Source organism: Plectropomus leopardus, chromosome 17, assembly GCF_008729295.1.
Source record: "Plectropomus leopardus isolate mb chromosome 17, YSFRI_Pleo_2.0, whole genome shotgun sequence".
NCBI lineage: Eukaryota > Metazoa > Chordata > Actinopteri > Perciformes > Serranidae > Plectropomus > Plectropomus leopardus.
In genome coordinates, this window is record NC_056479.1 from 2,582,247 (window position 1) to 2,598,753 (window position 16,507).

General features: G+C 39.7%; 1 protein-coding gene across 9 annotated transcripts in view; it reads right to left on the bottom strand.

Moving 5' to 3' along the window:
* Positions 1-16,507, bottom strand: part of rbfox1 (RNA binding fox-1 homolog 1) — a 198,296-nt gene that overhangs the window by 49,924 nt on the left and 131,865 nt on the right. For 8 of the 9 annotated variants that reach the window (XM_042505386.1, XM_042505384.1, XM_042505383.1 and 5 more), the window contains exon 2: positions 13,419-13,712. In XM_042505386.1, the coding sequence (XP_042361320.1) occupies positions 13,419-13,712 (294 nt within the window). Of the gene's footprint in view, positions 1-13,418; positions 13,734-16,507 lie in introns of all 9 variants that reach the window. The other variant, XM_042505388.1, reaches the window with a different exon arrangement.

Consider the following 16,507-nt stretch of genomic DNA (forward strand, 5'->3'; position numbering starts at 1 on the left):
AGAAAGCAGCATAGACGGAGGCCTGTGAAAAATGTACAGTGATTACTTCTCTTACTTATTCTGTCTTTTTTTTTTTTTTGACTCATTGCAGACTAATTTGGATTGATGTGTGAGAGCTGCTTGGGCATAGATGGATGCAGTGCGTCATTGCATCTTGTCATTACAGGGGCTAAAATTTGTATGTCCATCCGAGTTTTGGGTTAACATCACTGCGGATCAAAATCGGGGCAATAAATACCTGTGACTACTGCAGAGTTATTTGACGCAGTTGTTGATGCCAATTGTTACCTTTCCCATTAGATTAAAAAATCAGATGTTAGCTTTTTTTTTGTGCAGTGGAAATGAGCTTGACCTTAGACTCTCATTCTGAATTGTAATTTATGAAGAGATGAAAATTTGATTGCATTTTATAAATATGTGAAGAGATCATGTTCAAGCAAAACCAGGCTGTTAAGTTGCTCTTTAATGTCAGATTAGTTCTCACATTAATAACTCATTCTATTGTGAGAACACAGTATCAGACCTGAGGCCATGGTTCCTCAGGGTCCATGAATCAGAAAGAAGTTATATATGGTGCATGAGAAACAAGTCTGAACTGGAAAGGGTTAAATATGCACCTAGACATAATAGATGCTCATGCACACATATACAGAGTAGCAGCAACAGTCTGTGTTTGTCCTTTACCTCTCAGTGTGAATGAGATCAATGCCTGTTAAACACAGGAGGACTTCACGGTTTCTCGTTACACTGAGTGTGTGTGTGTGTGTGTGTGTGTGTGTGTGTGCGTGCGTGTGTTCCCAAAGCAGTTGGTGTGTCTCTTTTCTAATCTATTTATGAACAAGTCTTGTTGTAAATTAATAGGCCAATGTAGAGACAGAGGAGGATAAAATATCAGATAGGCTATCTTGCAGTGATACTCAATTTATGGCCCATGGGCCAAATCTTGCCCTTGACTGGGTCCTGGGTAGCCCTCCACCATTTTCTAATTCACAATAAATATAAAGTGGTTCACACTGGGAATTGTTTTTGTACTTTTAGTACACATAGGGAGCCAGACTGCACAAAACAGCATCAAAATAGAGCTTGTTCATAAAAAAAGGGGGACCCCCCTTCACCCTCCGACAGAAGTCCTAAAATCACATTAACCTCTTAAATCCTACAAATATCCTGAAATCCTGCTAGAAAATTCCTAAAATCCTAGAAACATCCTAAAACCCTCAAGATGTCCTACAATCCTAAAAATTTCCTAAATTCGCAGAAACTTCCTAAAATCTTAGAAATGTCCTAAAATGCAAGTAATGTGTAAAATTCCTAGAAATACCCTAAACTCCTAGAACTGTCCTAAGATCCTGGAAATGTCCTTAAATGCTAGAAAAGTCTCAAAATCCTGGAAATGTCCTAAAATCTTAGAAACATCTTTAAAAAATGTTAAAATGTCCTAAAATCCTAAAAATAAATGAATACATTTATAGAAACATCTTAAAAATCCTACAAATGTCCCTAATGCCCAGAAACATTAATGGGGCTGCTGAGACTGGCCCCTGGTCTCCTTCATTTTGCAAAAGTGGCCCCTGAGCAAAGCAAGGTGAGGATTCTTGCTTTAATGCAATCCAATACAAAAGACCAAAATCTGGCTTCAAAAAATAACAATTTAATTAAAGGGACACATCTCTGACACAGTCTTGTGTCAGAGAGGTGTTGATTGAGTCATTGCAACTTGTGACATAAATGTGACAGGTGTTGCTAGTGATCATGTTTCCATGATTCTCAGCTTGAATAAATTGCTGAACATGGACACCACTGTCATACCCACATGTAACATACAAAAATCACGATCCTACATGAAAGGCAATGGCTTCCATTTCTTCGCCCTCTTTTTCTGCATACAAACAGTCCCAGGCTTCAAGCTAGCTAAAAATAAAGCCTGCAAGTGTATGTGTATATGTGTGTGTTTGTGTGGGTGTGTGATCTTAAAACGAAGCAGCATAAGGCCAGCAGACTGTAAGTCTTCCATGCACGCCTAGGTATATACTAGCACATATGGAAAGGAGTGTACACACACACACACACACACACACACACACAGAGCAGCGATTGCCATCTGTGGAGAGCTCCTTGCTGTCCGCGACATCCGCCTACACTCGCGGTGAAGAAATAAAACAAACAGTGAGACAAAGCATCTCATCTCATCCCTTTTGGCATCAGAATACGTGAGGCGAGGCCAGGCTGATTATATCATGGTTATAGACATATTGGAGGTACAAACAGAAATGATGGCTAACATCAGGTTCTTAGAGAAGAGACAATAAAATCTAACCTGGAGCTACAATAGGAAAAAGGCTGACTGGACAAAAAAAAAAAAAACGGAAGAAAAGCAGAAAGAAAACTACGACAGAGATTTAGCTTTTAGATGATTCAATGATCTTTGCAAGTTACATAATTATATTAGCATATCAGACATATTGAACACATTCTCATCCCAAGTCGTCACATATTGCCACTTTGCAGTGGACTTTGTTGTCTACATATTACACACTAAGTATCTTTCTACTTCTGTTGTTTACATTCCCCGATGCTGCTACCTTGTGTTTTTGTTTTGCTGCATGTTTAGGCAACACTTCACATAGCAACCAACGGCGGGATGTCAACAAATGGACATGGTTGCACGGATGCTTAGTAATGGCAAAAGAGGCATATGGTAAGGGTTAGGGCTACCATGTGGAGAGAAACATCATATTCAGACATCAATTACCAAACTCCCATGAAGATCTGGGTTTGTTAAATTCATCCACCACCCCTCACACCTGCCCCTTAAAAGGACTTTCATGCTCCTCACATAACAAGTTTCAATCTGACAGCAGCTAGCAGCGTACCATGTGGACACAATATGTGATAGATCCAATGGCATTTCATACAGCTTTAAAAGATGGATTTTGGTGTCGCGAATCTACGCCAAATCAATGCAAAAGTGGTTACATTTTACGATTTCGGAACAAGAACGGGCTGACAGATTACACAATATATCAACTTTTGTAGTAAATGGAGCTTGCATTAGGATTTTTTTTTTGTCAACAAGACACTTTTACAGCCGATGTTATTAAACAAGTAAGTGAGCTTTAAGCATTGAATTAAAACTGTTACCAGCATCAAAATAGAAGTTGTCAGAATCAGTATGCCAAAAGCTAATTCAAGTTTGACAGAATTCCAAAAGGATCATCACCTTTTCAAAGCAACCAGTCTTTTGGTATAAATGGTGACTGTGTCAACATGACTCAGCGTTGCGGTTGCTCATAGTGAAGGCAGGTTTTGAACAAACAGATCTCAGACCTCATTGTGATGGCACTGTGGTGTAGTTCGTTTAAAGCCTAACGTTAGCTTTTTACTTATGCTGATTGCATTTAGGCCTCAAAAATCCTAAAAGTGGTGTTCATTTGTGAGGATTATCACAATTTCAATGGAAAAAATCCCATAGACTTTTTGATGCGGAAATCAGGCCAATACTTCGTGTTGGCTTACAGAAATACATCAGCACTGGGGCACTCTATTTTGCCCAATTTAAATAGCAAAAAATAATGCAAAAGTTTACACTTCTGGGAGGTTGGGCAGTAATTATTTGTTGATTGTGATAAGTGAATCTTGACATCCAAATCACATACACTAGTAGTAATTCCCATGCCTAGCCACTAACGGGGCTGACAATGTTTGTTCTTAGAGTGCCACAAGAGTTACATCATGGATATTTCTCCTTTAAAGCATCAGTGGGTCAATTTCAGGAAATCCATGGATCAAGGTGTGAATTTTTTTTTTTTTTTTCCAGTCCAAAACTGGCAAGATTTTATATTTTGGGGAGCATGGATCTTTTTTTTTAGCAGATTAGCAGTCAGTTGACTGGTATTCTCTTATAAGTGGCAAAATGCAGATGTATCATAATGCCAGAAAGGGTAGAAATACATGTTGTTATGGAAGAATTTCAGTCTCCAACAAAGACAAAATGTACTTTCTCATTACCTTTTTTTTCTCCAGACTTTACACCAGCCCCATTGTTTCACTTTGCGTTTAATACAAAATACAGTGCAGTATGTCTGGATGGAAACACATGACGCACTTTGACCTATACATGTATTTTAATGATTAGAAGTATGTAAAAATCCAGTTTCTCTCTCTCCTATCAGCTGCACCCCATCCTACCCCTCTTTCACTGCCCACATGTGGGGCTCACAGTGAGGGGAGAGGAGGTTGACGTTGCTCTATAAACACTCCGACCAGATGAGGTCATTCTTTCTGGATGCATACACAGCACCCACACTCACACTACTCAGAATAGAGAGACTGAAGAAGAGACGCTGATTTCAATCTCCAGCCACAAAACATTATGCAAATAAGTCCATCCATTTGCAGGTTTTTAAAATTTGTCATAATCTTTTCAGATATTGAGTTAACTTTCTCTAGACATTTGTAATGCAGCAAGCACAGGGGTATTCTGTTTTTTCATTACTTTGATAACAAAATGTGCTCAGTGTGAAACATTTTTTTCAAACAGTGAGTCATATTCAAAATCAAATACCACATCCAAAAATATCTACAGCACACTATGCTAAATTCTATGTGCTTTTTATAAACTGCCATTCATGTCCAATATTGTTACAGTCAGTGGTGGAGTCCAATGAACAACCAATGTCAATATCAGGCTGATTGCAATTTTTCAAATTACTAAAGCTATGATTTTTAGTGGGCTATAATTTGTTATTATTTAGCATCTGTCACTGGCTAAAATGACACATTTACTCAGCTGTGGCTACTTAAATTAATTCTGTGAGTTGGCCAAACTGTAAAGTGGAACTCTGAAAACCCTGTCTACATGAATATATCTATGAAAGGCCAAGATGGTTTGGTAATGATGGCTCTGACAGCTACTGCAAATTAAGAAAATTGCATGTAAATAGAAAAACACATACAAACTGAGGGAACATTGTCACCAGTCTGACAATTATTTTGCTGCAAATACTGAAAATACAACTAAATACCAAAAACTGCAACTGCATTACCTAATAACAGAAACTGTGTGCAGGGGCAACACATTCTCATCCCAAGTCATCATATTGCCATTTTGCAGTGGACTTCCACGTCTACATATTACGCTCTAGGTATCCTTCTGGTTCACAAGCACATGGTGGGATTATGCTGTACGTGGTTATGTTTAAGCAACAGAAGCACATGGCAACCAACATCTCAATGTCAAAAAACACACATGCTGGTGTGAATGGTTAGATTTAGGAAAAGGGCCAATCATAAGGTGTCCGAAAAAAACAAAACAAAACATCACATTCAGACAGAAAGTAAACACAGGACTCCAGCATCAAAGTCTGGGGCTTGTTGGACCCACCTACTGCCCCTCCTGCCCCTCCTGCCCACCATATAGAAGAACTATATTATGTCGTTACTGGCTGCATTTCAACCTGATGCCATGCAGCAGTGTATGATGTAGACGCAACAGGTTCAGGACAGGATATGAAATAAGGAGTGTGAGGGTAGTGGATGGGTTGAACAAACTCTTAACTTTCACCCGGAAGCCTGATGTTCACTTCCTGTATGAATGTTGAGCCAAACTATAATTTGTTTTCCTAAACTTAACCATGTCTAAACCTAACCACACCTGCCTTTGTAGCCTAATCCTATCCATGTGCTTCTATTGAAGTCCCGGAATTGGTTGCCACATGCTTTTGTTGCCAAATCTAACCATGTGCTTTTGTTAAAATCCCCACGTTGGTTGCGGTTCTGGAGCGTCAACAGAAGACGCAATAGGATACCCATAGTCTAAATTATAGACTATGTTTTCCATACACAAACTCAGTTATTTTTGCTTTTAATGTTATTTAGCAATGAAATTCACTGTTGGGGCAAACAGCTGCATTCAGAGAAACACAGAGTAGACGTGGCTGAGGGGATGAGGAAAAGCAGAGAGAAGTAATGCAGTGAGAGGGAGGTTTGATGATGTGGGGGGAGGAGTGAGTGCGGCACACACACTGACTAGGAGGGAGAGCTGATGAGACTTCCAGATGTACAGTATGCTGTCTTGTTGCTGCCAACATGCTTTCTGTCTCTCACTCTTTCCTCGGGTGGAACAGCTCGGGGGTTGTGGCTAAAAAATCATCACACAGCACTCTCAGCACCCAGCACATAAACAAGAACTGCAGTTCTGATAAAGCAGATTAGGAATGTTTGCAAGATGAAATGGAGAGCTGGAAAAGTTTATTTAAAGTTTATTTTATCAAACTGTAACAACTAACATTACACTCAACAATTTGGCTGTAGTACTTTCAGGTGGAGTCGAGTGTTGTTGGTATTCTGTGACATAATGCTGATATTAATGCAACTTCTCTCTACCACTGCATCAAATTAATTATTACATTTTAAGCCATTTGGAGCCAGGATGGGGGACATGTCCCCCTCACATTAATACTTTCACTTTATTTTCTCACAGCGATGAGCTTAAAGGGAAAGCTCAGATTGTCTGAAATGGGGTAGTATGAGTTATTTAACCATATTCAGTGTATTACAATAGTAGATGTCCGTTGGAGAAGCATTACAAAGTCTAACACGAAAGCTAAGCAACACACTGCTGAGGAGGGGTCAGTAACAAAATGTAGGCCAATTTCAGCAAAAGAAATGGTTATTTTAGGTGTACACTATATTGAGAGTATTTTAACTGCTTTACCTTTCCATTAGAAAGTCAATTTCAACAGGGAAACCATTAACAGCTTCAGTTCCACATCTACGCTCTTGACACCAGACAACGTTGTGGCCCAGGAAGTCAGAAGGTAGGACTTAAGCCCCATGCTCATTTGTTTCAAGTTGCAAATAGGCATTGTAAATTGTGTGAAGCTATCACAAGATGGTCTTTACAGTATGTCTTTCTCACTACAGACATGCTTTTAAATATCTGCACGAGTAATTCACATTTTTTTTGTTTGTTTTTTAAAGGGGAATGTCTCACTGGTTCCCTCGTCAAAAACCTGATGGGATTTTTGAATGGGATTTTCAGTTATTGCCAAAAATAAGCTCTGTGACAAACACAAGTATATGAGACTTACACGCTTTGTTCAGCGTGATAATCTTCACAGACGAGCACCACTTTTGTGAGTTTTGAAACGTAACTGAAATCACCAGAAGCAAAAAGCTATTGTTAGGCTATACATGAACTACATCACGGTTGCATGTGTTAAACGTCACCACTACAAACACTGTAAAAACACGTTAAAACATGATCGAAAGATATTATAAACAGATAAATGTACAAGTTCGAGTGTGAGTCTGTAAAGCTGTAACGGTGGACAAGTGGGTTTAATGAGTCCACTGTGCTGACGTCTAACGTCCCTGACAAACACTGTAGTCCCATTTAGCCACTTGTTAGCAACCGCCTTTTTTAAGATGAGTAAAACCTTAAAAGTTCAAAAATCAGGTTTAAGCGGGCATATTTTATGTTGCAGAACGAAACGTCTAAATATCTTTAGCCTGTGTTAACCTTATTTAGGGCATTTTACAGAAGACCCATTCAAAAAACCCATAGACTCATTCATTTGTCGGTGCAGCTAAATCTTTGATTCAAATAATATTATTAATTTTAAAAAGTCCAGCCAAGATAGAAAAAGAAAAGTAAGCATTTTTGCGTTCAGAGAGAGCACATTATTACTATGCAAAATAGCACCCATCTTTATGACACTTAAGGCCAATGGTGTGATAAATATTTATGAAAAAGAACTGGTAAATCCAGAGAACAATTGACAAGCAGGAGTTTTGTCGCCTGTGAGGCTGTACTCATATACGTGGCTTTAAAAATCACATGAATTCTATTAAAACAGTGCCTGAAAAATGCCCCCCAGAGATCTCTAACAATTGTCTTTGGAGAGCTGAAGTGCTGAAGTGATAATCAGATAACACTCAGAAAATAACACTGCAGGGTCTGCTTTGTAGTTGTGCCATACAGCTAAACAAAAACACAGTCGAGGGTATAATAAGTGCCTTGGGGTAGAGCTCACCATCACCTGAATCTACAGTGAAAGATTGATTTGCCTTGTAACTGGTGGTGTACTATTTTTTAATTTTTTTAATTGGGCATATATATATATATATATATATATATATATATATATATATATATATATATATATATATCAGTGCTGTTGCTGACTATGAAAGGCTAAACTACTTTAACTACTTGCAAGCAAATGTCTCCCATATAAAACTTGTCAAATAACAATGGTCTACCAAGAAACACACTGAAAAAGTAAACTTCAGTGGTTGAAATAAGCTGCAGGAGTGAAACATTATCACTTGCTCAATTCAAAGAATCATAAAACTGTCCAGCATCATTAAAATTCAGGGCAAATTTCCTCAAGTATTATTGAAACTTCTGTGCAAGTCTAACAAATGGCTTTTGATCTAATGACCACAAAACTGTAGACTCCAGAAAATCTGTAATGGAATTTGTTAGAAATATAAACAAACTGTAAGACATTCAAGAAATCATATCCAGTGACCAAAATCGCCTAAGATTCATTACACCAGTTCTAGAATCTCATGTCACCAGGCAATGATCCACTCCTTCAACCATGTACTTCCAGTTCAGGCATCCCATCATTATCCAGTTGCACAACCCTGTACCTCATGATCCAGTCCTAAAACCCTGTACCTCATGACCCAGTCCTACAATCTTGTACTTCATGACCCAGTCTTATAACCCTGTATCTCATGATCCAGTTCTACAACTCTGTATCTCATGATCAAGTCCTACAACCCTGTACCTCATGACCCAGTCCTACAACCCTGTACCTCATGACCCAGTCCTACAACCCTGTACCTCATGACCCAGTCCTACTGCCCTGTACCTCATGACCCAAACCTACAACATAGTACTCCATGACCCAGTTTTATAACCCTGTACCTTATGATACAGTTCTACAACTCTGTACCTCATAGTCATGCAACCTTGTACCACATAGTCCCACAACCTCATTCCTCATGATCCAGCTCTACAAACCTGTACCTTATTATCCTGTTCTACAACCATATACCTCAGCATTGAGTCCTACAAGCACATGCCTTACATTTCAGTTCCACAGACCTCTACCTTGTGATCCAATTCTACAACCCTTTACCTCATGGTCAAGTTCAAAAACCCTTACCTCTAAATATAATGACCATGTCTTACAACCTTTTGACCATAACTCAGTGTAAAACCTCTACATCCGCAGGTTCTGGTCTGCCTTTTCAAAACACAACACTATTTATGATCTCAAAAGTTTCAAATCTATTGTAAGAACACATTTATCAAAGCTTCTTATAGAACCCCCCTGCAATTTTGGGTACTACCAAACATTCCCGTTATATGTGGGCCACCACAGGTAAACCAGCAACAAGTCGGCTCGGCACAAGTCGTGTAAACAAAGAAAAATCGATGATTTGTTTTTAATTAGTGATTTTACATTTTTTGGGGTTTTTTTTGCAGAATATGCAAGTTGAAATCACGAAGAAGCCATTCCATGCTTCAGATGATAGTATTGGGGCCCTAAAACCATAAACTTTGTATTTGAATTTAGGTTGTTTTAGAGGAAAAGCTGGATCCTAGTTGGGAGTGTGGTGATACCGCAGTAAATTAGCATACTGGCTTTCTTTGGCTTTTCATGTGCTTTTGTTTCTTTTTTTCAGTCAATCAGCTGCACTTAAAGAGGAACCACATGGCTGCTTGAGCAGCCACTCCTGCATTTAAAGTAGGCTAGTAACTGTTAATGCTACTTGTGGAAGCTGCGTGTGTTTTCATCATTGAATGAAGAACTAAAGGAAGGAAGATGCTTCTGGTCATGGCTACACCAATCTCACTTCTGATTCTGAACCCGAACTTGAAGATGAAACTGAAGAAATCGACAAGAGCAAAATGCTACGGAAGAAGAGAGGAAAATGCTCTCCTTGGGACACAGTCGTATAGCCACAAACTTTTTCCAGAGCTTATGTACGACATACGATGGATTCTTTAGAGGCCGAAAGAGAGTAGCAGGACATGAGAATTAATGGACACCTTGAGGTGAACAGGCGTAAAGTAATTACTTCTGAAATGACTACATCCACCAAGGAGCCTGTGACGAAAAGAAAGCACCCCCAAACTTTGATTTGATCGGAGGCATTGAAGTCTGCAGGAATACTTTTCAGTTTATTATGGGGTGAGTTTTCATTAACGTCCAAGGTATCTACGTTACGTTAATGTTCATTCGAAGTCACACACAGGGTTTACAAACTGTTTGTCATGCTATAAGCTATCTTTTAATAATCAACTGTGAGTTTCTTTAATGTTCAAGTTATCTAGCTAGCTAGCTCAGTATTGTCATTTTGAAATGCAATGATACACACATCGAAATTGTGAGCATCTACTATTAATTTGTATAACACACAAACCTGATAATGTGCTTGAATAATGTGTGAATAACCCACCCATGCTAGACTGGTAGGGGGTTGGATTTATGTAAATGTGATGCAAATGAGCAGCCACTGTTACCTTGCTCCAAAGGTAGGTGAGAATCTTTCAGAAACTTTGAGGCTGGATGTCTCACAAAACTGGTTTTAGGAGTGCCTAAATTCAAATGGCCACATCTTCTTTAAATATTTTCAGAATTCCATGTGTTAGACATCGTTGGAAAGCTTAGAAACTACACTTTCAGAATCTGTTAATAACTCAAAATGCCCCCCTGGCGACTGGTTCCTGGTTTTTCCATGGCTGGACATGTCATAGTTCCAACACCTTGCCACATGATTCTGGGATTGCCCTCCTGGAACTGTGGTTTAGATTTCTTCCGGTAGTCTCTTTTCTCCTCCTTTACTCATTGTAGGCTGCTGCTTTTTAATTGTCCATGTTTGCAGACTGGCCACAGTGCCTGTGTTAAAGCCATCTTGGATAAGTCCGGCAATCCATGATTTCTGGTCTTTGCAGGGATCTCACAGGGCAGCCTCTGTAGTCGCTTGTGGTGGTATTACTGCCATGATAATGACCAATGTGAATTCCCTTCACAGAAAGTGAAGCTTGCATTTGTTTGTTAATAACTTGTACCATAAATCACACACCTTTTTTTTCTTGTCAGAGTCCTTTGCTCTGTCAGATATGTATATAAAAAAAAAGAGTCACCTGGTTTAATGGTGCTGTCTGGTATTAAAGGATTTAGCCAAATGTTGGTGTTCCTGATATTGAGTTGGAAGATGATGCCGGCCGAGAAGTAATCCACTTTATTATCCAACAACTGTGCATTTGCTAGCAGGATGCTTGGCAAAGAAGACCCATGTGTCCAGGACTGCAGCCAGTGTTTAATTCCTCTGCACTTCTCACAGTGCCTCTTCCAATATAGATATGGATGCAGAAATGATTGCAGAGATGGCCTTGCTTGTCCATGTGGTCAGAACCAGAGCTGATGCCTATCTCACCACATTTATCTTGATGTTTACTTCAATGTTTACATTTGAAAACTAACAAAATGTTTGTAAAAAAGACATAAGAGTATACATTTGCATACGGTAAGGACAGATTTAGAGGAGCCCGCAAACATGGCTAATGGACTGGTCTAATACCTTTAAGTTTAGCATAAAAACTGGATGAAAGTTAAAACCCTTACAAATACCTCCACCAAGTCTTTAAACTCCTCTCTGGAGGGTATTAAAATTTGCAAATGCATTGTAGCAGTACTTGTAGTAGTAGTAGTAGTAGTAGTATCAGCATCAAGACACTGTGGCAGAAAAATACAAGTTTTGCACTACCACTACTGTGATTGCATGAGGCTAAGAATATTAAACAATGCTGGTCAGTAGGGGTGCACGATAACTATCGGGCCGATAATTATCGGGCCGATAATTATCGGGCCGATAACAGGAAATTATGACGTAATTCCGATAAGTCCGATATCATGACGAAAAGCCCCGATAACATATATATTTTTTGTCAGCACGGCAGTGCCTCGCTCCCACTATGAGACCCGAATGGCCTGCAGTGAATGCTGCGTTCACATGATGTCGGCATAATCAGAAAATCTCTTTCTCACTGGGAAAAATCAAGAATACCCCCTCATGTCAGAAAACAACTTGTTAACTCGGTCATAATTTTGGTAGTTGCTGACTTAAATTGATATCCGCACTATTTTTCCACGTTATACATAAAAAAAATAGAAATATGAACTTAAAAAGGTCAAAAGAACGACTAGCAAACGAGGGAACGGGGGAATTTACGTTACACCTTGAATGCAGCATGCAGCAGCGTGCTTACGAAAACAAAGAACATGGCGTCGATTGTGTGGGACTTTCTTCAAAGTTTCCGAAGAAGACAGTTCGCTGGTTACTTGTAACAAATGTTACAAGCGAGTTCCATGAGGAGGGAGAACTAGCACTAATACTTCAAACCTGATCAGCCACCTGAAACATAACCACCGCTTCGACGGAGTTTTGAAAGAGGACGCCCGGGCTGCTAAAGACGCTAACGTTAGCAACTTAAACTTAGACACATCGGCGAGGCTTTCGAAAAATCCAAGAGGTTTTCCAAAGATGACCCACGGGCTAAGGCTATTGAAGATTTAATCATGGACATGATGGCGCTTGATGACCAGCCCTTCACCCTGGTCGAGGACAGAGGCTTTTCCCGTCTGATTAATCACTTGGAGCCACGGTTTACATTGCCGAGCCGCCGCTACTTTTCTGATGTGTGCCTTCCAGCTAAATATGATGCGATTGCCAAATGTATTCACACTTTGATTGATAACAACATGAAAGACATGAGCTTCACCATGGATATATGGACTTGTGATGTCAGCCCTGTATGCATGATGAGTCTGACCGCGCAGTGGATAAATACAGACTTTAAAATGTACAGAGCGGTGTTGCACTCCCAGGAGCTGCCCGGATCACACACAGGTATAATGATTCAACAGACTTTTGAAGCTATGCTACAGTGGTGGAATATTAAGAAGGAGATGGTGCATGTTGTCTTACGAGATAATGCTCGTAATATGGAAAAGGCAATGAATGAGGCCCTCCCTGTTTTTGGTTTTGTTCATAGTATTGATTTCATGATCTTAGGTATATGTGTGTGTTATCGGTTATCGGTTATCGGTATTGGCCTTTAGGAGCTGAAAGTTATTGGTTATCGGTATCGGTTTTAAAAAACAGTTATCGTGCATCCCTAGTGGTCAGCATACATTACTTGTTGCATGTTGAATGCAACCAGTAATGTTTTACATACAATATAGCCCTCATGACTTTCCATTAAGTAAAGCATAGACATTGTGGTTTTATTGGTCGTTACACGGTTTGATCTGTCTTGAAAAAAATGATACCACACAGTAACATCAAATTCTGAAACAACTTAAACATTGACATTTCCCATGATGCCTTACTGTGGCTGTGCCAGTGACTGCCTGACTGCCGGAGTCTGTCCCGCTCTGGTCACTGTGGCTCTGTGAGGACTGGTACATGTTGAGTGGATGCTCACTGACAGAGGCCTGGACCCCGGTGTAGTCCTGCGGTGCTGCTGGGTGCTGGTGCGGATGTGGGTGGGAGTGTGGATGTGGATGGGGGTGTGAAGCTGTGAACTCAGCTGGAATGCCGTTCTGGGGAGGGGGGGCAAACTGGGCTGATGGATAAGCCTGGGCCATGGATGGGTCCGGGGGTGCCGGTGTGTCCTGGTTACCCTGTATGGAAAAAGAGAATCACTTTATAAATTATAAGACCAATCCAACATTCTATAATTGGGGATTTCAATCACAACCAATATTCTGCTAGCATCACAATTGTTCCTCAAAAATTCTATTGTGTGCAGTATTATTTATTTATTTCCTCTTTGGTCCACACTTAAAAGTCAACACGTTTGAATGGATAGCCATTAAAATTGTGAACAGACATCCAGGATCCCCAAAGGATGACACCTCATGATCTTGATGATCCAGCAATTAGTCAATAGACTCTTTTTTTTTTAAGATTATTTTTTGGGCTTTTATTGCCTTCAATTGATAGGACAGTGTGAGCGTGAAAGGGGGAGAGAGAGAGAGGGAGACATGCAGCAAAAGGCCGAGGCCGACTTGAACCAGCAGCCACTGCGGCGAGGACAGAGCCTCTGTGCATGGGGCGACGCTCTATCCACTGAGCCACCAGGAGCCCCAGTCACTAGACTTTTATAAGATTTGGTATAGGCATTTGTTAGTCCTAGATAGTGTTTCCCTAATGACTTTGTGATCATACAAAATTTAAAAATTTGTAGGACACACTGCAGCTCTTCTTTTGTGATAGCATGCAATCATGTTTAACATCACCTCAGCATGGAGTACAGTTACAGCCTCATTGAGCTTTTGGCTTTTATGTCCAACACTTTGTTCAAATTGAACTGGATTGCAATGGGATTTCATAGGATTGCTGTTGATCTCTTGATGATGTCACCAACAGGGCATAATTTCTACCTGACCATGATTTTGTGAATGACAACTTGAATGACAACTTTCTGTATTTCTGTATTTCTGTGAAGTTTGCTGTGGATATCAAAGGTTCCAAAGAAGATTGTCACAGAACTTCAAGAACACATTTGTGCCCCCCAGAGGATGAACCTTTTTTCCCATTTTGGACACCTCTTGAGATTTCCTTTGGCTCTACTTTCACACAAATTTCATATTTTATGTACATCCATGTAGATCGCAAGACTTGAAACTAGATATCTTTGTTCATTGCAACCAGCAATGCTTGACTATGAAGCGCCTTAGCCATTTATGTCATTTAAACTTTTATTTATTTTTATTTTTTTACAGAAACTACAACAAAGATGATGGGCAATCAGATGTTTTGAGTGCACTCTACTATAGATTGATTCATCAACTGTACTGTATATTTACAAAAAAAAAAAAACAGATTTCACCATTGTCAGTGCACACTGCAGATTTGATTTGTCATACAATTAATTCAATACTTTAATAAAAAAAAAGCCCCGACTCCTGACTCCGTTGAAACTCTACTCTGTTGCATCACTGCACACACATTCACACATTTACACAGTAGTCTGCTCCATGGAGAGGAAAAATACTTGGAGACCTGTACTGTCTAACAGGAGCCAATTTATCCATCACTAAGAGAGCAGGGTTATCCATATGATTACGAAGGACATTACATCACAGACAACCGATGCACTCACATTAATCATTTAAAGTTGGCTACCTTCTAATGGACAACAAATTATATATAGTAAATGTAGTAAAGTAATAAATTATACTGTTAGTCTGAAGGATTGCTAGGACTAATTTATTTTTATGTATACGGAAGATGTGCCACGTCTGGAAGTAGTCTGTCTCATTAAAGTCCACTCTCAGCTAGATGTAAATCTGTGCGGTTTAACCATATTCTTAATAAACATCCACCCAGAAGGTTGACAGATGATGCAATGCCACCTCTTCTTGCTATTTCATATAGACAAGTTCCTCCTCTGCAAAGGAAAAATATGGAGAGCTTGTATGGTAACATTAGAGACTCACAAGGGACCTAAGACAATGTTAGTCTGGTTAGTTAGTTTAAATTAGCCTATAGATACCTACAGCTGCCTTTTTTTAGACATGTGACCCTTTCCTTTCATGACTTAGGGAGCCCGTGTTTGTTGTAAATGCCAAGGCCTAATGACCATCTTTTTCCAGGTACAAATCCAAAATTAATATGTGGCAGACATTGAGTCATGGGAGTGGTCTGGTTTGGGTTGTTGTTTGATCTCCACCAGGTGCAAATGACATCTGTTCAGTTTGGCAACAGTCTTTGGAAAAAAAAATCCATCAACACAACTTGAAAGGTAATCTAACTCTGCTTCTCTATGTCTTATGTTGCCTATTAATAAGCAACAAACTTTCTCTAAAAATGAGTAGAGCCCATACAGTGGTGTCACTTCCCTTCACCTTGGACACATCCTATCTGTTGATAAGCTCACCAACTTCTAGGTCTGCCTCCCTTATTTGCATATTGAGATAACAAGAACACTTTACTTATAGCTGCAATTTGTGGGCTTAGGCCTTTTCTCAGCAAAAGGAACGAGGTAGCTCAATTGCCAAAAACAAGGCCGCAAGTGGTAATGACCAGGTTTCAGGTTTCACAAACCTGTGCAAAGTCACGCAGGCTGGTTTAAATTGTCTCGAGAAGGAGTTTGGCTGTCAGTTATAGCACCGCCATCTTGCCAATTGGGATCAAATTTTATATGAAGAATTAGAACCTCATTTCCAGTTATGGTGCTATGTTAATCTTTTTCAGGTCACTGTAATCTGAACAAATTCATAATACAGTATGGAATACTAACTGGGCCACGCCCACATACACCCATCATTATGACATTTCAGATCTTGGTTAATACTTGCCCCGAGAGCATGTGCACCAAATCTGGTGAAATAGATGTCATTAACCAGATACACAGAGTTAATATTGATGACTTGATGTGCTAGGGCTCATTACAACAATGCTTTTCCTCTGC